The sequence below is a fragment of the Mycetomoellerius zeteki genome, unplaced genomic scaffold (assembly GCF_001594055.1).
Source record: "Mycetomoellerius zeteki isolate Tzet28-1 unplaced genomic scaffold, Tzet1.0 scaffold174, whole genome shotgun sequence".
NCBI classification, from domain to species: domain Eukaryota; kingdom Metazoa; phylum Arthropoda; class Insecta; order Hymenoptera; family Formicidae; genus Mycetomoellerius; species Mycetomoellerius zeteki.
In genome coordinates this window covers 2450887-2475763 of record NW_017256696.1, presented here as the reverse complement: position 1 = coordinate 2475763, position 24877 = coordinate 2450887, and the positions used below count along the sequence as shown (strand labels likewise).

The following is a 24877-nucleotide window of genomic DNA, read 5'->3' as shown; positions in this document are numbered from 1 at the left end:
GCAGGATCGGGTAATCGGATGCAAATGATAGGAATTCCGAAAAGGTCGGAAACGAGCGATTTCCGCATGACAAAATACGCATCCGCGGCGCGCGATTTTCCACGGCGAATGTACAGCTAAATACGAGATGAGTGCCCTTGCGCGCGTGTGTTAGCGACTGAATAAAACTGAATCATCCTTAATCCATGATTATGTCGGTTACATTTCGCGTAACGTTGCGCAAGGTAGAGATATAGTGGATCGCACGTTTACAACTTAACGAGATTCGCCATGTAGAAATCAACGTCTCTTCGACTGTGTGAATAAATGTCGGAACATGGTTGAAAATGAAATAGTCGAAGTTTGTCGCGATTTTGTAAAGAGAAATCTCTCGGCGTTAACACGCACTAAAAAGACAGCTTATACTGAATATTTAATGATATATGAATCTGGGAATGACTGTATTTAATTTGCAGTTTCTGGAGGAACATGAATAAATTAAAAGTTATTTACAGGGTTCGTATATAGATTTATAAATTCTTAATAAAAAATTATAATTGTAATTTTCCTGATTCTTTCCCAATCATTTGTGTCTACTTATTTTTTAATTGAAATCAATTTTATGTAAAATTAAAAAAAAAATCGTGTTAATATAAATCCTTTAAATTAATATAAGCCCTTCTATATATATATATTTATTTACATTCATTAAATTTTTTATTAAATACGCTAAAAATAAAAAGATACAAAATATTATAATTAAAATTTTATAACCGTATGTAATTATCAAGGTAAGAATCTTTTACTTAAATTCAATATTCATTATAAAGTTGAGTAATTAATTAAAAATCCGATCATAAGTTTCGCAGGGAGTTTATTTATTCTGAATATAAAAACTTAGACGGCGAATAAACACGAGAAGTTTAATGATCTGTCACCGATATTAATATTTCTACGGGCGGACGGATGCTAAACGGAACAAGCGCAGGAAGTGTCTCAGCGTTGAATTTCTCACGTGACGCTTTTTACGCCTGCATGGGCGCCTGCAGGATTTTATCCTTAGGAAGAAAGTGTGAAAAATATTCTCGGCGCTCACTTCGTTTTACATTTTCCATCAATACGATGCACCATAAGCCGTAAGAATGTTATAACGAAATAATTTCACTTTTTATGAGATTAAAAATTCTGTAAATCTGAAATAATACTAATTAAACTTGACACGTTTTGTTACGAGAAATTTCAATCGACAATAAAATTATTTTATCAAAGTCTCTTTATTCCTCTGAGAAATTTTTAGTTGACTAAGACTATACGGTGTTGTTTTACGATGTGCTTGTCTTGTGTCTGGTCTCGTTAAATTTTCATCCAGGGCGGTTATATAATTTAATCAAATTTCCTTTTCTCGGATGAAAGTGTACGAAGGTATATACATTAGCGGGGTTATAGCTTCTCGACGCCCATGCAAGTACCTCGCGAATCTCCGTTTCCGGAAGTTCATTCGGTCCTGACGCGAGTCCCAGCGATCTCCGGTAAGCGTCAGGATGCACCGCCTAGGATACATAAAAGCGGACGCTGCGTCGTGAGCTGTGGGTAACATCGTAAGCTTATCTCCCCGTTTGCAGAACGTAAAATGCGAAACTAGCGTCGTTTTCATTACGGGATACACATGCACGCCCGTATTTATAACGCTCGTAAAGTCGATCTAATATAAGCAAAAGAAATTTGAATTCAGAAATAAAAATTAAGCAACGCAAATATTACGACAGAGAAATATTAAAGTAGCTAAGTTTTTAAACATTCAGATATATAACAGTAAATAAATTATTCAAGGATAGAAATGAAAGGAATAAACTAGTAAAATAAAATCCTCTTTCCCACACCCAATTTTTATTTACATTGAATTTTTGCATGATGAAAAAATGATGTAGATTAACGTATTTTTTTGACGATCTAAAGTGGATAAACAAATTCAATCTCTTTATTTCAGAAAAAAATTATATTAAAACTGATGAATTTTTATAAACACGTAGCACGTACTAAGATATTTATAATTTGCAACATCAATTCTCTCTTTTTTTTTTAAATTTTAAGAGGATAAATAAAAGATCATTCAGTGCATTTACGTTAGCCGATTTGTTCGAGGCAAATCCCAAAAGTGAATCATACAAACTGGCTTTTACAGTATCGTAAAAGCGCACGATGGATGCGGAACAAGAAGAAAAACGAGTCAAAAGTCATAACGCGAGCGGAAGCCTCTTATCCGTTCGTAGAGTGGCCGTTAAATCATCGATATAAGAGTCGAGTGCGATTCTTAACATCCACTCGTGCTCTCGTGCCTTCGTTTTTCTTTTTCATTTTTTTTTTATTACGTTGCGATAAACGGCGTCGAGAGGATTTACTGCACCGACGAATCGAGAAATGGCTCGTGAGCTTCGTTAACGGAAAAGCGTCAGAAGCTCTTAAAGTGTCGTTTTCATATCGTATTGCTAGACGTCTAAATCGCGCAGGAAGATAGCAGATATCTTTTCGCGACACGCGTTACATTTGACACAACGTTATCTGTAAGCGTTGTAACGCAAAGACCTATTTGTGTGTCAACCATGTATCGTATGGTATAAAAAAGAAATGAGTCCATTTCTTTCTTTGGTGCCCTGTATTCTCAGTGAATTAGAACAAAAACTGTACGTGAAACTTACGCATAACAAAAGCAAAACCGATATATACAGACGAAGAACAAAAGACAAAAAATGGGTTTAAATAAAAGAGAAATGTTGAGAGAGATAAGAGAAGGAAATAATGCAAGAACATCGCTATCTCGCATTGCTTCATGAGATTAAAATGCATGGTATTCTTATTTCTTTTACTCTGTGGAATCTTTGTCTCCACTCTTTGACAAGTTTTTAACATATATTTCTTTTCTCAGCGTATTATTATTCCAAATTTTTTGCTATATTCGCTTGGCAATTTAATTTTCGAATAAAAAATAATAAATATTAAATTGAATACACTTTAACACGTGCTATACCTAATTATCCTACTCTCATCAGAGGAAAAAGATATATTTTGAATTTTTATTATAAAATAAATTAGAATGCCATGTGTGTGTATAATTACATGATATATAACGGAAAATAAGATGGAAATAAAAGTGCAAAATTATAATTTGCTTTTGAAGTTCCATTTGTTCCTTCATTAATAAATGAAACTTTTTATTATAGTATGCTAATTATTCCAACAAATTAACTCAGCAATTACATTATTTTTTCTATAGCAGAGAATAAGAGAAAGAAATATTCTATTTATTACTGTGTATTGTGACGTATATATCAAAAAAGTTTCGAACGAATCTTGATTGGTACGAAAGAATTATGAATCTAATTTTGCACTGTGGAAATTTCTTTCTTTATTAACTTATATATTCTCGGTGTCATATTGCATGGCATAGCTTCCCTAGTGAATATCCGTTAGTAAAGTACAATAGTTAAGTACTTGTTAAATCTTTGAGTTCCAGTGGGATACATAACCACAACGCTGTTGCTTGTACATACCGTTGTAATATCTCTGAGATTTGTGGAAACAGCAAACCAAATTCGGATAAATGTAAATGGAAGCTTATCGAATTTGGTAAGTAATATAAAAAATAGATGAGAGAGAGAGAGAGAGAGAGAGAGAGATGCCGAAGGCCATAATCGAGTACTGCGTTGGAACTCGTATGATATTTATCAGAAAGGAACGAAATTCTCTTTTGATTTTCCGTTAGATGTCCGTTAGATTGAGAATTATTTATTAGATGGAGAATGTCCATTAAATGGAAAACTGTTCTCGATTTTCCATTTATAAACATGTAGTTATCACTGCGGCTTCGCGTGCGACGAAAACATCAAAAGCGTAAGTAATATAGAGAATTAATTTGAAATTCTAATATATGTAAGATCTTGACTCATTAATTATAAGTTCGCGCGCGAAGATTAATTATTTAAATAAGTACTATTTCAGTACATGAACTTATTTTGTTTCGACATTTCTATACTTGTGCATTGTGTACGTATTATCCTCCTTTCGCAATGATATTGTAATGTGTATTAAAATTGAAAATTTATCTCAGCTGTGTGTAACTAATCTTTGTTATTTTTTTTGTCCATCTGTATTTATATTTTTTAAATTAAAGAAACATTTGCGTTCCCATTTCTTGGTCTATATGAAGCTTTTAACTATATAAAGCTACGTAAATATATTTGTTTGACATTCCATGCAAGGAGGAAAATACAATTTTCACAGAAAATACAAGAGCAACACCCGAAGGTACTTTTTATCTGCTCAACTTGCATCCACGTACGCGAGTATTTTTAATATAAATAAATGCATTAAACCGTTGTTTATAAAGCGAACACACGTCCGTCGTTTTGCTTTTTCTGTTTCGCCAGGCATTGATTGTCGGTGGCCATCGGCAGCGCTTTGTTTACGTGAATTTTCAACGGCACAACGGCGCCGTCGCGTAACGGAAAGAGGCGGTAATCCATTTTACATTGTCGTTGATGCAGAAGAGTATACTACGAACCGAGACGAGGATTTTATGGAGCAAGCAGAAGCAGGCGACTTTTTTCACGGATACGAATATTGCGCATCCTCATGCGAGAGTCAAAATATCGTCAATTCACATTCATGTGTGTGTTCAGTGATCCCAATGGAAGACACTAACAACAAGACAAAATGCTGTTCGATCGAAAAGACCGACGGATATGAAGCCAACTCCTAGATTTCCCGCGGCGCTGAGCAAACAGCTTCTTCCTCTTATATTCTTTTTGAGTTATATCCTACAATTCTTTTCACACGTGTACATGTGCTGTGCACCACGCATTCCGTTGGATCGCGTGAGATTTAACAATCGACAGAAATTAAATTGATGTCGAGAGAAACAATTTTTCTTCAATTCCGTATATGACAATGCATCCCCAAAAAATTCGTCATACGATGTAAATGCGACACGGTTGCATTTGTCGAATATCTGACAAATGCACGTATTGTTCGACGTCGGCTATAGAAACGGGAGTAACGTCCGAGCCTTTTCTCTATCTGTGAAATATAGAAATGTTTGTCCCTCACATGCATTACTACGTAGGGGCGTAGAGAAACAACTGGGTGCACGCACTGCGAGTGAAATATGTTCCGTTCGTATATCACTCGGAGAGTGCGTGCTTTTGGTTGTTCTCTCGTGTATATACGGAAACTATACAGTTCGTAAAGAGGGACAATCAGAGTGTAGCACTAGACGTGCCCTTTCTGCGGGCAAAAATCCGTACTGTAACAATTCCTTTTAATTTTTAATCGTAAGATATTTCTTCCTTTTATATTATTAAATTTATAATGTCAAATTACTTAATTTTAGTTAATAGATCATCACTGTTCTACTCAATATGTTGTTAATTTAACTTAAAAACATGAAGTTGAACAATTTAACCTAAGAAAGTGTATTAAATTTTACTTAAATTTAGTTTATTGTTCAATAGGTATGTACCTACCTAATATAAACTTTGTTTATTTTAAAACTAATCACAAAAATGGATCGGTTTGCATAGAAGTTAAAAATAACAAAATGTTATTTTCAGCTCAAAGGATTGGATTATCATTGCTCTTTTGATATCTAACAGTACAATAGAAAACAATATTTTCTATAATTTAATAGTCAGTAAATTAAATTCACATTGGCGCTCCGTGATTTATAATTACATGGGAAGAATGATTATTTTGAAGTATTTATAAATTTAAATAGATCAAAAAATAAATTTGTAGTGCTATCAAAATAATTATGTAGGACGCTCAAGTGATTGTTAGAATAGCAAAACATTTTTGCAGCATTGCTTATCAAACTTGAGTTTCCTACATAATTATTTTGATGGTTCAACAAAATTATTTTCGGACCTATATCTAACTAAATTATATAAATAATTTCAGCTCTGAAAAATCATAAGATGAATAAAAAAGTATCTATAAAACACAGTATACAGTAGGCGGTCATATATTGGCTCTTATAGGCTCTCATATTTTTTTTATTCTAGCTAAATTTTTAGATACTTCAGCAAAACTGTATTCTTTATACGTGTACAATAGTAATTTCTTTCATACGAAACGTCGCGCGTCGTCGAGTTTTGCACTCTAGCATGGAAATACTGGCACATTTGGAACAATTTGAGCGAAATAGGAAATATTTAAATGTACGTATGCACCCATACCTAGATATATAAGTTTAAAAATAAGAAAACATGAAAAAACTATAATTACGAATTTTCTGTCTAAATTCTTCCTCTCTGCTTCGTTGCTTTATCTATTTGAAATTTCGCTGCGACTATCTCATGTTATTTTTCCGGCAAAATTTAAAAACGAGAGCTCTTTTATAGACACGTTTAACGGGAGAGGAAGCACATTCGAGGCTGTCGAGTGCGTTCCGCAATCCGCTACTATCGGCGAATCAGCACGTCGCAATGCATTCGCATACGTTCGCCAAAGAACGCACGGTTTATGCATATCCGCGGCAGGTAATTAAATGCTGCGGCATGCACCGTTTATATTCACGTATCACGGTTTTTTTTTTATTCCGCGTCAGATCGCGAGGACCCGATATACGAAATGCGCGCGTGCGCGCGCGAAACTGAATGTGCCAGGATAAAGGTAGTAATTTTTTTAAAATCTGGGTCATTCGCTTTTACCAGAGACGCGGCGGGTGACTGCTCGCAAATGCGCGACGTATTTCTCTGCGCGATTTTAATACCATCCGGACGACCGCGTCTGGGTACACACAGATCTTATAATTGAGATGCAGGTACTTGGACCGACTCTAATAAACGCTCTTTTTCCGCTTTTCTTTTATAAACGCCGGGCTTTTGAGCGGCGGCCGATAGCGATTCGAACGAAAAGTTAATATCGGAACATCCAATTTTCCCCCCTTTTTTTATTTTATATTTCGCGGAAATGAAAGAAAACGTTTCACTTGAAAATAACTGAAAAATACAGTTTTGTTTTCTGCCATTCTGAAGTATAATCTACAAAAGCTATTCGTGTTTGATGAAAATATTAGTTTTTTGATGTTTTGGGCGAGGAAAAAGTGACTTCAAATAAATTACACGATATACCATTGAAATTGAACGTTCCATGAATTCTACTCTCTATGCAACAAATATCCGTGTAGTACACTCTAAGTATACATCTTTCAGGATATTGGAGAGGGTACGCGAGATTGTGTAACTGCTGCATCGCGTATTCATTACGTGACGTCGTTATCGTTGCTTCAAACACGACGGAAAGCCGCGGAATGAATTTTCATCTCTAATGAAGACACAGGTGCACATAAGGAAAAGTTCCTACTAGTTTTGACGCCATCTGCTTCACCGTTGGAAGGATTTTCAGGCAACGCTGAAACTGCTTTCGCCATTCAACTTTTCCCTTTTCCGTTTGTTTTGTTCAAGCGAGTTTCATTTACCATTAATTAATACGATTATTAAGCTATTGCATAACTTCCCATTAGTTTTTATTGGCGATAAAAGTCTTCCAAGTGTAAGACTAGTTTTCCCTTCTTTAGGAAGTATTCTTTGTCCAAGTTATGTAAACGAGGCAAAATCGTCAAACTGGCGGAAGAATAAAAGCTTCAGAGTATTGAAATATACAGAAAATACAACGAGATTATAATGGACAATAATTTTTCTGTACAGCTTTAACCATAAGTATAAAACACACCACAAACTGACATAAACGTTTTATCTAACAATAAATAAATTAAAAAATAGTTTTAATGGAAAATAATATTTATTTTTTTAACAATTTTAATATTTTGTTATTTCTCCTTTTGCTTTTATTATCGCTTTTTTTTAAATGTAAATTGAGAGTGCTTTATGGCCAAGATTGTATATCGAAAGTAATTTTCATATTGAATGTTTAATATTTAATTATTTAATACCCACACGAAAAGAATGATTTTGCTACAAGAAAATTTAATTAAATACAGATCTAAAAATAATTTTATTTGATTTTTGTTGGATCATATAGAAATAATTATATTATAGGTAACTCAAGCACGATAAGCAAGGATATGAAGTTTTCATTGCAATTATTAAGACTGTAATTTTATTACATTCTAGTAACCAATTGAGCGTCCTACATAATTATTTTGATGGTTCGACAAAATTACTTTCAGATTTATATCTAACTAAATTTTTAGATACTTCAGTAGAATTATTCTATCCGTGTAAGTTTAACACTTTATCGCTTGCAGTGAAATATGATATGTTCATTTTTACGAATACGAGAAAATTCGCGCGGCTGATCTTTCCCATTTTCACCGGCACACATTCTAATAAAACTACGCTCATTCTTCGATCTCTCTCATTCGTCGGCATCGTTTGCACCTGCTATATTTAAGTCGGGAAAACCAATTACGCTTCGTACCAGCTCCTCGATTCTCGAGATTACGAACGCATATGGAAAGACTCGCAAAGGCGCAAACGCAATCTTTTTCCCTGGATGCAACGTACGAATAACGGAAGTTAGCATCCCTAGGTAAAAGGATGTTAGACGTTCTGTGAAATGCTACATTGGGAGATTGCTAATTAGCGCGGAGACGCTCAACGCAGAATATTCGCGCAGCGTTCTAAAGTGCCGGGTGTGAGTGCCATAATCCGGAAGAATTTAAGGGGATTAAATAATAAAACACACTCATTACGTAAACGAGCTTGCACCGTGTAACCGTGCAGGCTTGCGCTCGCAGACGCGTTTGTGCTCGCGGTGAGCAAGCGCAGATAAACCCGAAAAGAAGCGTCCTTTCTCTCGGGTTTGGTCCGGGGTTTATGGATCACAAACGCGCGTGAGAGGAACTTCACATACATTCTTTCCCAGCACAGAATTAAGCAGTTTTATCATTCCTCGTAAACAGACGAGGACGGAAATTTAAACAACTCAAGAATTTAGAACGAATTTCTCGAGAGCTTAATGAAAATTTAACAGAAGGATTTAAGAAAAGATTTAAAGAAGGATAAAAGTTTTTTTTATGTAATACGTTGCATTTGATTAGATTTTCTATTTTGATCACAATTAAAAAGAATGAAAACATAAAAAATATAGACACATAATATTTATTTTTTTACGCGCGCGCATGTTATTTATGAAAATCACGTTCTTTATTTTAAATACTTTATACTTTATACGCAACTTGTTTTTAATTGAATGTTATACAAATATTTATATAGTAAGCATTCTTAAATTGTTATTTCATATTTTGCTTATTCCATATAAGAGAGATACAGAATATATTTTAATTTAAATATGAAATATCAATTTAAGCACTCTTAAAATGAATATTTCATATTTGAATTATTCCACAAGAATCTTTCACTTAATTAACATAAGTGATGAGTAGAGAAAAACTTTTAATTTCAATCATTGACGACCTGCATTATATGAGTTCTCTCTCTTTTTTTTTTTTTTGTAGAAACTTTACATTGATAATATTTCGTTGACCTCTTTCCATGTTTTAACGTTTAATATCGTTTTCATATTCACGAGCGTATAAGTACGAAACAAAATATTAATGGCACGCAATATAATATATTACTGCATATGTTGCGTAGTCGAAAGAACAATATCGATTTGAAATTTAATAATATTGTAGAAATTATTCAAGCGCTGATAAGCGCCGATACTTTTGACAATGTACTTTTCGATAACTCTCTTCTTTCTTTGTAATATAAATTTTGAAATTTAATTATTTTCGCTTTTTGAGATGTACAATTGTTTCAAATGCACAATACACTTTAATAATAATATCTGGCTTTTAATATTACGGATATCTCTTCCTTTTCTCTCTTTATGTGACTAAAATGATGGAAATTATTATTTTTGTCATATTTGGCTTAATTATAATATATTATTGTTGTAATATGAATTTTTGTCATATTTGGCTTAATTATAACATAATATATTATTGTTGTAATATGAATACATATTATTATCCAGGAACACATTCATGAAATTTTAAAACACATTTTATACTTATGATGTACCCTGTGTTGCCTTTTTATATCACAAAATAATACCTTATTGTGTGCAAACAGTATTTTTTTTAGATATCTTACACATCATTTTTAATATATGAGAGTTAGATTTCATATTATGCTAGACAAAAGAAAATTTCATCTTGTCAAATATTCTCACGCAGGTATTATGAATGGCACGCGATATATGCATGAAAATTGCGGTGTATGATGGTGGGATTAGATACAGATCGTTACGCATTGAGGGAAATTTAATTGTACGAAGCTATAAGCGATGCAGGGCTATAAACCACGATGCAGTTTCAAGCCGTACAGCACGTGGAAATTCAAGTTCACTAGAACGGTAGTTATTAGTAAGGTTTGAAATAATTGAATCATACTATATTAACTCGTAAAATTAAATACATTTGAGAAACAATCGAAATTGCACGATTTCTGAATATTTAATTTTCGCAAATCTATACATTTTTCACGCGTCGTATCAGAAATCCATACGAATATTAGGTAATAAATAAATTAACAAACGTATAAATAATTTAGTAACTATTCATACTAAATTAACGAATGTACGTTGCGAATTACGTGAAACTGGACACTATATAGATTAATCCGCAGTTCAATTCTCGCTCCGATGCGGACCGGGGAACAAAAAGTCTTTTCGATATGCAAGCACTCATTCAATCGGATTACATAACGAGTTACTTTATTTAAACTACAAAAGCTTTTCGAAAATTCTTTTATAATCTCCGACATCAAATCGGATATCGACAAAGCCCGCGTATCTCCGGGAATAATAAACTTATTATAGGCTCGTTATAAATTCGTATTCCCGCGGTATCGAATAGATAGACTGTGAACAAATATGCGCTTTCATTTTGATGGTAAAAAAGGCGGGTCTACCAATTTGCGGTTATACAAATCCGTCGTGACGGATTCAACCGCGACTCATCGACCTGACAACACGTCGGGATTTATAAAATATTTCGATCATCATGTGACAGATAAATGGTCGTTCGGCAGTTTACGGGTACCGCGTGCCGTCAATAAACGGTGTTTTCTGGCATGGCTTTCGCGTATAATTATGCATCGTTCGGTAATATCTGATTTGCGGTCTCAATTAATTTCGTGGCGTAAAAAAAAATACCGACTATAGAGATCGGTATGATGACATTCCGATAATAGTGGGTCAATATGTTTAAACATCCAACAGTTGTGTTTAAAGATCCAACATTTGTATTTAGTGAATTTTGAACACATGCATCTCATATATGTATATTTATATGATATGCGTGTATATTTGGAAAAATTAATAGTTATTTTATTTTAAATGTTTAATGCCGTTTAATAATATAATGTCATGAATAAATTTGTGTTAGCAGAAATAGCCGGTATATTGTGTTAGCTTTTCTTGAAAAATTGAGAAAAAAATTAGTATTGAAAATTAATACTGTATTATCGAGTAATGATACATAAAATGAACAAAAGCCGTGATAAGAATAAAAAATCTAATAATAATTATTATTAACAGAAATAAATATTCGAAGATCAATTACGTGCGAAATTATTGATATATTTGTTAGATTTCAATAAACAATACGTGTATGCAATTTATAAAAAATTCTAATACTACTCTATATCATAAATATGACTGATGACAATAGTATTTTACTACTACAATAGTAAATATAAAAATAAAACGCTGGCAGATATTTGGGATATTAAAAAGATGCGAGATTTATTGTTTAATTAACAATAATGTCTGGATTTTTGTAAACAAACGAGGCCAAAAAATGAGACGCTTGCCCGTCAGTTGCGCTTTTGTAATATTGGACATGGCTTTTCTTTGTGTTCATCTCGTGTCTATTAATCTTACGGCATCGCGGTGTGTCTCTGTAAATCCACACGACGGAAATGCGTTACGTAAATAGGATTTGCGGTTTTACGGTAGCATATTTTATGCACCTGTACAAATACACCGGCTGGATTACGGTCGAGGAAGATGCAATATGTGCGATTTGTATCCTCTCGGAGTGCCGCACCGTCGGGCTGCTTGGCCGGAATTTTTTTGGTGCCACCAGTATAATGGCAAAATTCCGCGCAATGGAGTTTCTTTCGAATCCGGCCGTCCGTATGGTACTTAACATTAATTCCGCTTGTTCTTAATCCCACCCGTTTGCATCTCTTTCCCCAACGTCCTCGGTTTCTTCGTTAAAACACAGCGGGTAATTGCATTCCTACAAGAGAATAACTCATGCTCAACGGGATTTTATTGCCGGAGTGTGTTTTAGAGGCGTAGACAAAATGAACTTGTTAATTATATCATTCACCCGTAAAACCGCGGATATAAATCTTTGCAATAACTAGGGGAGGTAACATCAATTCCAGCATTTTCTCCTGCAAGTTTCTGTAAGCGCATTAAATGTAGAGGCGAATAAGCAAAAGTGCGGTGCACATGTAAATATTGTGAAAGAAACACGATTACACAGCTTTTCTCGTGACTTACGATTTTACAGTCTCTTTGATCGTTTCTTGTCGATTCGCGGGATTGAGTTATGGAATATATGATCGATTGTATTCTTTCCGACGCTCGTAGTCACCGAAAAAGAAGGCTCTTCAAAAGCCTCGTGGTATCGATGACAGCGATAGAAAATAAAGAGGCACCTCTTCCTTTATATCTCAAGAAGCTCGCAAAGTGCCGTAAAGTGCGCAATCTTGCAAGGTAACGCAAATATATGGGGACGGAAGAGCCGGATTGAGTCCCCTTTCTGGGTCGGTCGTCATAAATCATAAATGATAAAAGGACTACGAGCGTGTGCCGCCTATCGTAGTCATGGGATCACACGCGTTTAGGTCATTCATATTTTCCGCGAGAAAGGAGAGACCCGGTTGCCCGGCAATAATCGTTTCCTCCAACGCCCACTGAAACAGGTTTCGTTCGCGCCACTTTTGACACGCAAAATAAATGGCCTTCACTAATTGCCGATTTGTCGTTCGATATAACCCGGAAACAAGAATCGTTTTTCCTAGAGATTTCGGATATAATTTCAGCGGGTCCGATCTCGATGCTATGAACACGCGAGAACAATCTCTCTTTATGACAAATGGCGCAAGATACATTTCTCTATATGTACGTGCTATCGAAAATTTAACTTGCGGTATTTTCTGCAGATAGAACAAACTAGGAAAATCTCTGTTGGAGACATTTTTTTACAAAATAAAAAACTTTTATACTTGGTAATTTAGTCCTAAAATATGAAGATAGTGGTACGAACTGTCCTTGTCACAAATGGACTTTAAAATAAATACTGGGTGGATAATGGTACACAGAGTTAAAAGCCAAGTCTATTTTAATAAGAATTAACTGTGACATGCTTTTACGAATTTTATGTTTTAATCTTTACAAGACGGAAAAGCCACTATTATAGTGACTCTGAAACAGTTTCATATTTTGAGGCAAGAAATATATGGTAATGAATTATAACAAATCTTATTCACGGAAAAGTTCTTAACATTTTAAAAATAGACTCCCATCCTCTTAAAAATCCTTAAATTCTTTCACATATGTTTACATAAAAAGTTTCAAGAATATTTTTTATTTCGAATAGTAGAGAACCATAATGCATTATGAGATTGCGTTCTCGCGATATTAAATAGTTTATATTCCTAGCAGCTATTCATAGCATATACTCGTGACATTTTCAGCTGGATAACGTAACGTACATTTTTCTGCATTGCAGCAACAAGGATTTTCATCGAAATTACATCGGAATGGAAATGTCAATTCTTTTTTTGAATATTTAAGATGTAATATCCGCAAATTTTTAATATCGAACGTAAATCTTTGGTTAGTGACGAAATTCCATCAACGAAATACCAAGCATAAATCATTAAATTATAACGTTTAAGCACATGATGGACAGTTCATACTGTACACGGCACCGAAATAATGCATGCGACACATTTTGTTCTAATTTAGTTTCGAAACGATTTTCATCGTGCACATAGCCGCGTCGCAATAAATAGAATTTATTATCGCTAGTCTGCAATGAACGGCTATTCACGTAACGCGATGCATGTGGATGGGATAAATATAAGATTTCCATGGTAAAAAGGCATTTTACGGTCTGCTGCATTTTGTTGTTTGATCGGTCCGCGCCTGATGCACCGGTGCATTTGTTTCACCGCAACGAATGATGCATTATGCAACACGTTGCTGGCGTTCGGAGAGACGGATTGAGATAATATTTTCATACTCGCAATAACCGAAAGTATCTGCTACTCAACTGTCCGTAAGGGTACATGCTTAATTTCGCAGCAACATGCAAAATTGGCTTTGCAAAAATAAAAATGTTGGCTCGCGTTTTTTTATTCGATATTCAAATCCAAAAGTAGGATTTATCGTTTTTTCTTTGCACGTATTTCTAAGAATTCAACGATTTTAATCATGAAACGCTACAAAAAATAGTGAACTTCACTTTTTATTTAAAAGAATAATAGCGACGCGAAGGAAAGCTTGCATACATAAATAAAATCTTGAAGTCTTCTAGAATACCTTTTTCCAGTTTTAAATCCATTATTTATTTCGATGGTTATCTTTAAAATAAATTATATGACTTTAAACGTGTTCTGTACTTTTGATCAAGTTCTGTACCTTTAAAACTTGTTCAAGAATCAGAACGTAAAATAAAATGAATAGTAATCCCCAAAGATGAAGCACACAACTTCATATTTGTCATGTAACCATATGTAGGTGAGTGCAAATACGTTCTATTGACAAGAGCGGACTGTACGGGCAAGGGAAAATGTGCGAATGTGGAGCTGTCGCTATCTTTGTTCCACCGCTTGTAACGTACCGCTTTCTGTATCCGTTAATACCGCCGTTAATGTTTATACGCGCTCAACTGACCATTTGTAGTATTTTCCTCGCGTTCATAAATTACGGATTTACTGATTACGCGGCAAGTCAATCTCATGGAAATGGAGGGCACATATGTATGTACCGCCAACATGAGTCCGCAATTATGCTTTAGTACACTGAAAAAAAAGATTAGCTGCTGCAACAAATTAGAAATAAATTATAAAATATAGCATAGCATTTTTAATTGGTTGCAGCAGTCAATTTTTGGTTGTGTTAGTCTATCGAAATCCTATACTGACAGATCCTATACTGACAGATCCTATACTTGCAGATAGGCTAACGCAACCAAAAATTGGCTGCTACAGTCAATTAAAAATGCTATGCCATATTTTACCATCTAATTTGCTGCAGCAGCCAATCTTTTTTTCAGTGTATATACCTATATGCAAGAATATTCTCGAAAAGTTCTATAACTGTTCTCTCAACCTCGAATTTTTGCAGAATTTTTAGATGAATTTTTGCACATACAAAATTATCGTTTGCCCATTGATCTTTTGACTTTCAAATATTTTTCGAATGTAAAATCGAATTCCTCCTATTAGTTAAACTTATTTAGCGTTTTTGCCGAAAATAATTTTTTTTTCACTTTTTAATTTCTAGTAATATTAAATAAACGAAATAGATCAATATCAAATAATTTTGCAATTGCCAATGTAGCGTCGTAACTAACAACATTTCTCTTTGATTGGATTATATTTGATTCTACCATTCAAAAGAACAGCACGATTTCTATTTTACACGCGGATATTTTATTAGAAACCAAAGTTGCTTGCGGCATGTTTCATATTCACCTCTAATTGTGTTACGTTCTTATTTAATACAGCGAGAGCTGCATTCTTTGTTTTGTGTGTAATTAAGTTACAACGTCCCAGAAGAAAATATTATTATTATGGCACGTGTGTGTATATAACTTACATCTCCAGAAGCGAATCTAGTGTATTTGCATTTCTAAATTAAAAACCAGTCTGCAGTAATTCCAGTTCGAAGATTGTGCACCAAAAGTCCTTGAAGAATCCTTCGTTAATCACGAATATTTATTTATGTAATTAGCATTTTGTACTTCCTGATATGAGAATTATTGTAAAATAATTAACAGTCAACGAAATAATTATTCAAATTAAATGAACAATTTTACGAAATGATGATTGTTTTAAGAGATTATACAGTTTTAGAAACGATGTACATATCAATTTTGATAATAAACTTCAAGAATTTGGCGAAAAATAATGTAAACTATATAAATAATTAATTTTCTTACATTCCAAAAATAGCGCGCGTAATTTTCATTTGGACGAGGAGTGGCTGCGGAATATGCGAAGTGGCCAATGATATGCGAAGTTGATATTATGTTATAAAATTAAAACGAGAAAAGAGAAGTATTAACTAATTGCAGCAGTATTCCCGAGATTATGTGTCCTAGAAATGAAATACGTGTCATATCGAAAGCTATATTGACATTGACATAGCGTTAACTGTTCCGTAATTTTGCTTGCGGCTTACCCGTACTTCGAATTGAGCGACAATTTTGTCCCAACAAAGGGCAGAACGTGTTTCCTAATAATAGGAGAAAAGTTGCGAAGAAAAGTTCCGCGGCTGTCACAAAGTAACTGACAAGTCAATTTGAGCGGGCAAAGGAGATACGCGCTGGTAGATCCTCTAATAAACGTCGCGCTAAAATAACGAACTGTCAGTTAAACAGCAGCCCTTAACAAAGCAAAGTTTTAATCTATCAAGTGGACCTTTGCAGGAGCAAAGTTGATTCCTTCGACAGACAAAGGCGCTAGTATCGTTCAGAAATGAAGGGATTATTTTTAGACTTACAGAGACCTCTGACCCAGAAGACGAGACACGACGAGAAGGAGGTAAAGTTAACAGGAACAGTGGAGAAAAAATGGAGAGCGAACAATCCCCATCGATCGGCAAAGACGGTTGTCCGATAATTGAGACGACGAGACATCGGTCAATGGAAAACGGAAAAAACGGGATTTACACGCGCAAGTATACACAGTGGTGGAATTAAGTTCCACTTTGTGTTCGTATCGTCGCGGTGCAATGCGATGAATGAGAATAATCGACGGAATAGCGCTAAAGGAAGGAAAAAGAAAGTAATCAGTTGCGCTGCGAATTCGACGAAGCGAGCAGACTCAATGAGCGTCGAGGTGACGCATGATCGAGCAGCATGAATGCGAGAGAGTTCACGGAAAGAATCTCGAAGTTTATTAAGCGACCTTTACTAGGAGAGAAAATGAAGAAGCTCGAGGAACTTGTTTGCTTCGCTTAATGACGTCGAACGACGCTTCCAATCGCGAAGAAGCAATGATTAAACCAGCGCTGGACATTGCAATAGATTTCGCAACGTCGCTTTCGATTTTAATGAACAGTGCAGTGCTAATAAATGACGTTCAGTTATTGTCCTGTTATTTATTGTTCTATTATCTTCTGTTACGTTATATAGTCTTGTCACATTTATTCAATACCCATTTCAATTGAGAACATTCAATGTATCATTTTTCGTTTTAGTAATTATAGCGTTTTACATTTTATTCTAATTAATCATATTATTCCTTTACTTCAAAAATGATACAACTTAAAAAATTAAGTTTTTCAGAAAAAGAGAAAAACTATTGTTTAACTTAATAGAAAATTATTGACTAATAAAATAATATTAGCAATGCTTAGTAATATCGAAGTTACTTGACTATGTAGAAAATTCTCCATCTGCTTTTTAATATATATATATATAATATATTTTTATTTATTTAGTATTCGATTAATTACTGCCATAATAAAATATTAAATTCTAATTCTAAGAAGAATTTATATGAATTCAAACACATATAAGGTTTCCTTAATTAATCGTATTGTATAATTTAGAGCTATTCAAATCACTAACAACTCATGATTGGTTTCTTCCCGAAAGTTTTAATTGAGAAAAATATGCTTCGATTTAAATTAAGCGAAGTCATGAAAACTTGAGGTTTCCGAGAGGTACCCGCAATTAGTTGTAACTTCAACCATGCGTGATGCAAAAAGAGGCATTGAATCTTCCGACGGTCGTGTTAATATCTCTACGAGGAACGATTCATCGCGAACAATAACAATTTTGACGAGCTGCGATACTGTGCCAGTACCTGACATCCGGCATTTTGGCCCCACGAACCCTCGAGATTTACCGCTATGCGTGTCATCCGCGGCATGCCTATGATTTGCCCGCTGTCGCCGACGGGGCTCATTCATCGACCCGGCGAACTATAACCCGATGGCATAAATCCGCGGCTTGGTTCGGATTGTACAAAACGCGTCTATGGCGCCTACATGCTTGTCTCGATATAAATCCGCGATTCGACGGGATACCTCGACGCGGTTTCATGTACGACGTAATTACCACCCTGTCGGATTGATTTTCCGTTCGTTCAATTGAACGATACCCCAATTGGCCGCCCACAGGTCGAGGGTGCTGTGTGTACTGGTATACAATACATCCTTGCATGCGTATGTCGAAAGAGAGAGAGAGAGAGAGAAAGAGAGAGAGAAAGCCCTTTCAAAGCTGCACCAGTGGCGTCGATTGGTTGATCGACGAAACTGCGTGCGGCTGTTTGTATTGCAACTCGGTGAAAAGAATCACCCTTTCGCCAACAACGTGAAGGAAATTCACCGCCATGGAAATGGCAACCTAAGTATTGAATTTTTGTCGTCCTGTCGCGATGCACTTCGTGGACAATGACTGCTGACGATTTTTCTCCAGCTCGTTTTAACACTCGGCGAAGGAAGAAGCTCGGGAGAAAAGATGGCTATGTGATTTTCTCTGATTTAGTTTTATGCATAGCGAAGTCATGCATAAGTTTATATAGCGATGAATGAAATATAAATGAAATTGTTACATATATGAAAAGATTTTTCTGGAATAAAATTTAGCTAGAGATACAGTTTTGAAAATAATTTTGTTGGATTATCAAAATAATTATGAACATTCAAGCATAATGAGTAAATTGCAAAAAATTTTTTAGCAACCATCTCGAGCGTTCTACATAATTATTTTGATGGCCCAATAAAATTATATTCAGATCTGTATCTAGTTAAATTTTTAGATACTTCTGCAAAACTGCCCTGGTGAGAATATTTGCAGCTTTCCTAAACATCCATTATTGTCTAGTATTACTATATTTTCGTATGTTGTAACAATACCGCGTAGAAAACAGCTAAAAGCTTGATAGAGTTTCATTTAGTAATTGAAACAATTTTGTCCTGGTAAAAAATTAAAAACATATACAATTTGCGTAGACACAGTACAATTATTATTGTCTAGTAACAATAGATTATATTACTTAAAATACTATGTAGTCCATTTAGTGTCGCATTTTTATTTAGTAAATGGGTTCATATTTTGCGCATCTTTTATGTGAAATAACTGCAAGCAAAGCGTTACGTACACCTAAGCAGTTTTATTTTTCCAGTAACTGCTATAAAAAATGAAATTTTTATCAGGATGTTTTTTCGTATAATACTAATAATCGATAACAAATGAGAAATCTTAGTTCAGTAAATCTTAGTCTGGCACAAATTTCTTATCTTCAGTGGTTATCACGATTCTTGTTTCTGTCTCGACATAGAGACGTGGCGAATAAAGACCAACGTTAATTTAATTTGTGACGCCGATAAATTTTTGCTGTCGCTGACATAATTTTCCTGACCTTTTAGAATTGTGAGGACTCGCGGATTCACCGAGGAAAGCGTATTGTACTCAAACTATTGATCGGTAGTGCCGCACTAGTGCCGCACCAATACTCGTAATCTCGACCATACTTTACACCAGCGAATTCACCTCGATCTCGACCGAACGAGTTTTACAAATTAAAAAAGAAAAAAGGGAATAACAAAAGTGCGGAACCGAGTAAGCTACTTCGAGCGGGGTTTCGCTTCGAGTCGTACAAAAATATCACATACTCCGAATTGGGGCAGGCGGAAAAAATTCGTGCAGCCATTTTCAGGATCAAAAAATCCGATCGTTATATTTTCATTCAGTGTTATACGTTGATAGAACTTCACGATATTTAGCTACGTTTTATTTGTAAGCCTGATGTAGGGACGACAGTTTTTATGTAAGATTTGCCTACGATTAATCTCAGTAATTCTCATACTCAGCGCAGGATGTCCTTCGCTTCCTTGTTTCTCGGCAATTAACGATATGTCCCGGTCATTCTCGCTAAGCGCGAGAAGGTAAGCCCAAGTTGTACGCTATAAGCGTTGAAAATTTAGGATGGCTTAACGTCGGGCACGATTATCGGTCGAATTTAAATGGAAGACGTGCTTAAATTTCAGTTCCCGTCCGTGGATTCCTATAAAGAAGCTCTGTGTCAAGATAACCATCGGTGCGCTTAAACGCGATAGTAACCTAGTATTTTTGCCATTGTGAATCTTGTAGCCAGATGTTCATGGACAAGAAAGAAAGAAAGAGAGAGAAAAGAGTAGATGAATTTCTGTTAGAAATGTGTGGTAATTCTGTGGTTCCTCTTTCGAACGGGTAAACAGTTATCCAGTAATGACTTGCTACGAAACGAGAAAAAAGTTTGGATAATCTGCCAACTTTCGTAGCTGGCTACGTGGAAAGGCGAATACTGGCGAAATGCCTTCCGTCTGGAGTTTAAACGCTTCTTTACTCGTTAACCCGTTGATCACCTGTTGGCAATCTGACACGGAGACTCAACATCAACCTGTATTCGGGTCGAGGAAACGAGAGACACGAAATGACCGTTACTTGGAATTAATTCAGCCAAACGTCGTGAAACGCGTTATGTTCTGTCGCTTAGGACCATCCATACTGATTTCTCCCCGTGGTAACACTTGAGAACTTGTTGTGAAATTGCTACGAAATTGCTGTGAAATTAGAAACGATCGTAACTTCCGTTCTTGTTAAGAGACATCTGGGGAACTCTTAATTGTCTGAGATGTGGAACTTATTATTTCGTCGATCCTTTAATGCAATCCAAGACAAAGATTTAATATAAGTTAGTGACTTAGCGTTAATGGAACACGAAATGCAGGGCGAATACCGAAATGAATTTGCGGAAATGCGAATTTCGCAAAGCATTTCATTGTTCTGTCGCGCGAGGACCATCATTTCGGAGCAACGTTAACTTTCATTGGTCGTTACAGTTGGAAACATTGCAGCAACATAATTGGAGGAAATGGACTGTAGCCTCTATATTCATCCTCTTGTAATTCCTAGGATATATTTAACGGAAACTCTCAATAATCATAGTGTGGATGAATAAAGAAGTCGCACTTGGCTTTTCAATCACGAAAGTGTAACGATTTAACGGCGAAAATAAAGGCTTGACTAAATTTTCTGCCAAATCAAACGAAACCTTGTTTCGCACTCGCGAGCGTATTAATTCATCAGGTCGTGTGCGAGCAATTTGTCGGCATGCGTGACGCACATGCAAAATTCGCGAGAACGAGCGACGTCGTACCTGTCATTAAAATTCGCATCGCCGCATCGTGCCATTGTTTCGCACTTGGCGACGAACTTTTGCAGTTTCGCGATCGGTGGAATAATCAACACTCTCTCTCTCTCTCTCTCTCTCTCTCTCTCTCTCTCTCTCTCTCTCTCTCTCTCTCTCTCTCTCTCTCTCTCTCTCTCTCTGTAGCAATCTATAGTTCTCTTTTTCTTTCGAAATGCAGTCTTGCTTTTAGGTGCTCTAGGATTTATCGCTGCTCTTGACATCGCTGCTCTCCATGAACAAAAAACGAAATCGATGACACGTGGTAACGAATTTCACAAAGCGACGAGTCCTGCCCCGTCAGTTTCCGTCCATACCACTCTGCACTTCCGCGAAATTCCTACGGAGTTGTTTTTGTTGATCCACCCGTTGCAAAAACATCTCTGTGTTGTCGTTGTTACGGATCGTGTTACGAAACACAGTGTAACGGGAAGGTGGATTAGGATCGAACGTACAACGGAGGTTCAAATATATCTACTAGTCCACACATACTAGTTGATATGCACGATTTTCTCAACGATAATGATCTTTCATTAAAAAATTACTTTGTTCTCATTTTTCGAACTTTCATCCATTATAAATATTGTGTTTTGTATATATGTATAATATAATTCTGCTATAAATCTAAAAAATCTGCAGCCGAAAAAATGCCTAAAGATATGTTTGTGTCATAACTTTTTATTGTTTTGCTTATTTTTTCGCGTTATCATCCGTAATAAATATTGTGTTTCCTAATTTCTGCTATAAATTTCAAGGACCTGCGATCGAAGAATTGTCTAAAAATAACTTTGTCTGACTGGCTGTCACTATTATATTCGTTTAATTAATATTTTATAGATCTATTAAATAGAAAAAATCAATATTCAGTAATTGAAAATTCTATATATATTTTCAACAATTGCAAGGTTCTTTGAACGACAATCAACTTTTTCGATTCACGGAAAAAAATTTAAAAATTTAGTTCATACAGACCTGAAAATAATTTTGTTTGGCTCATCAAAATAATTACTACAACGTTCAAACTGATTGCTAGAATGTTAAAACTTTTTACTGCATTATTTAACGTTTTAAGTGTTCTCATAATTATTTTCATAATCCTACAAAATTCAGATCCGTATATTACTAAATTTTTAAATGTATTAACCGTTCTTTTCATGTATATAATGAATGAAGCTACATAAAATATGAAGAGAAATAATAAATTCGTCTTTAATGAAGAGTTTCTCTCTTCAGTAGCTAGATCTCCTTAAAACATCACGAAGCAAGAAATCGTTCATGCGATATCACTATCAACACGCTTGTTGTATGATACTGAAGAATCGTGTATTTTTTTTTCGCGCGAAGTGCAACAAAATTAAATTCTTGACACGGCATCGCGAATACTCTCAGATTACGTTTCAGTAGTGGTTGCGGGTTTTGCCACATTTACACGCTACTGAATTGGTAAACTACTCTCCTCGCATGAACAAACGGACGCGTGATTGTGCCCCACTTTCCCCGTGGTCGACTCTTTGCACGATCTCGGACATACCCAGGTAGGTGCTGTTGGTAATAACCCAGAAGAGTTTGAGCGGATCAACCATTAAACCACGTTCATCACATAAACTAGCCGGTCCGATATAGACGACGGACCCAGACCACTACCAGGCTGCCACTACCGGTTCCCCGCGGACGGTATCACCTAGTTTACCGCTTCCGGTCGACCTCCCGCTGGTCGGAACTGTCGCGCGCGGTCGACACACACTCTCACACACACGACGTGCCCGGGAGAGAACGTTTATCTCCACTGACCACCGACGCTGACCAACGGACGTCGTCCACACCTACAGACACAGGTGCACACGTCACTGGGAGATTTACCACGATTCGTCGTGTCACTGTCTTTCCGGTTACAGACTGGTTATTCAGTTTGCCGAGAACGACGAAACACGAAAACGGCTCCTTTATCTTCTACCACCGGGATACGCGCTCCTCACCGTTACCCACTTTCGTCCGTTTCTGACGGATTCCCGCCGCGCGCGTCGAATTCACGCGCCGATTTCGCGCACTCCGTAATCTCGCGTGCGTTATCTCGTCGCGGACCGGCACCGACGTATCTATCTATACGTCCTGTGCTGGGCCTGTCATTGACATATTTTTATCGCCCCGTCTAGCGCGCGCTCATGTACACGTGTGTAATCGCGGGTAGCTCAGTGTCACCGATGCAGATACGGTTCAGCGGCAGAGAGGAGCGATCGAGACGGAACGACGAGAAAGGAAGGAACGTGGAGCCGCGAGTAGACGCAAGAGTCGAGAAAGAGAGAGGGTAACGGACGATCGGCGATAGGAGGGAGAGTCCGATGGAGAGTGCAAGAGAGCGACGTCGGCGTCGGCGTCGACGTTGACGACGGCGTCGGAGGTGGTGATGCCGGTGGTGGCGGCGGGACAGCTATTCCTCGCGGGGGAGCAAAGCAGGACGAGGCACGACTCGCGCGCGAACGTGCTACGTACGATACATACGCAGGGAAAGCAATGAGTATACGGAGGCCGACGGTCGCCCGCGGGGCTCAGATTTGCGCAGCCGCGCCAAATCAGTCGGGGGCGCACAATCCACCCTCAGTCAATATACTGTGTCACCGCGTAACGCAGAACGCGGAATCGTCGGAATGCGGTCCCGCCACGGTAGATACACCTGGCTACGTGGACATTCGCACGAGTCGTGCAAAGGTTGATGAGCGACACGGCGATTAGCTACAATGGAAGGCTAAATAGCTAAATTAGAGAGCCAAGTGGGCAGAAATAACATATTTTGAGAAGAAGTTAATACAAAATTAACGATTTTACTGAAGTATCTAAAAATTTAAATACTGATCTGAAAACAATTTTGTTCAACTATTAAAATAATTATGTTGGATTATCACAAAATAGTTATATGAGAGTTTCAAGCGATAATGCTCTGCAAAAGGTTTTGATACTCTAGAAATCAATTAGAGAATTCTTATATGATTATTTTGATTATTCAATAAAATTCTTTTCAAATTTATATCTAGCTAAATTTTAGATGCTTCAACAAATTCGTTCTTTCGATGTTCGTTCCGAGAGGAAGTTTATATTTTGTCACTTTTTATTTGAGATTTGAGAAACTATGGACTTGTAACAAGCATACACTGAAAAAAAAGATTGGCTGCTGCAGCAAATTAGATAGTAAAATATGGGATAGCATTTTTAATTGGTTGCAGCAGCCAATTTTTGATTGCAGCAGCCAATCGAAATCCTATACTGACATTGCAGATAGCTTGCTAACGCAACCAAAAATTGGCTGCTGCAGCCAATTAAAAATGCTATGCCATATTTTACCATTAATTTGTGACAGCAGTCTTTTTTTTCAGTGTACGTTTACGGAATAATTAATTTATTATTGATCATTAGATAAAAAAAATTGAATATATTTGATGAAATTCTAT

The 24877-nt window shown here is 36.2% G+C and overlaps 1 protein-coding gene across 1 annotated transcript in view; it reads right to left on the bottom strand.

The window, feature by feature from the left end:
• The window catches only part of LOC108721567 (neural-cadherin), a 70263-nt gene extending 47246 nt beyond the window's left edge, over nucleotides 1-23017 (bottom strand). Inside the window, 1 exon segment of the mRNA XM_018446181.1 lies at nucleotides 22966-23017. Within this exon segment, the coding sequence (XP_018301683.1) occupies nucleotides 22966-23017 (52 nt within the window).
• Nucleotides 23018-24877: the final 1860 nt, after the last annotated feature.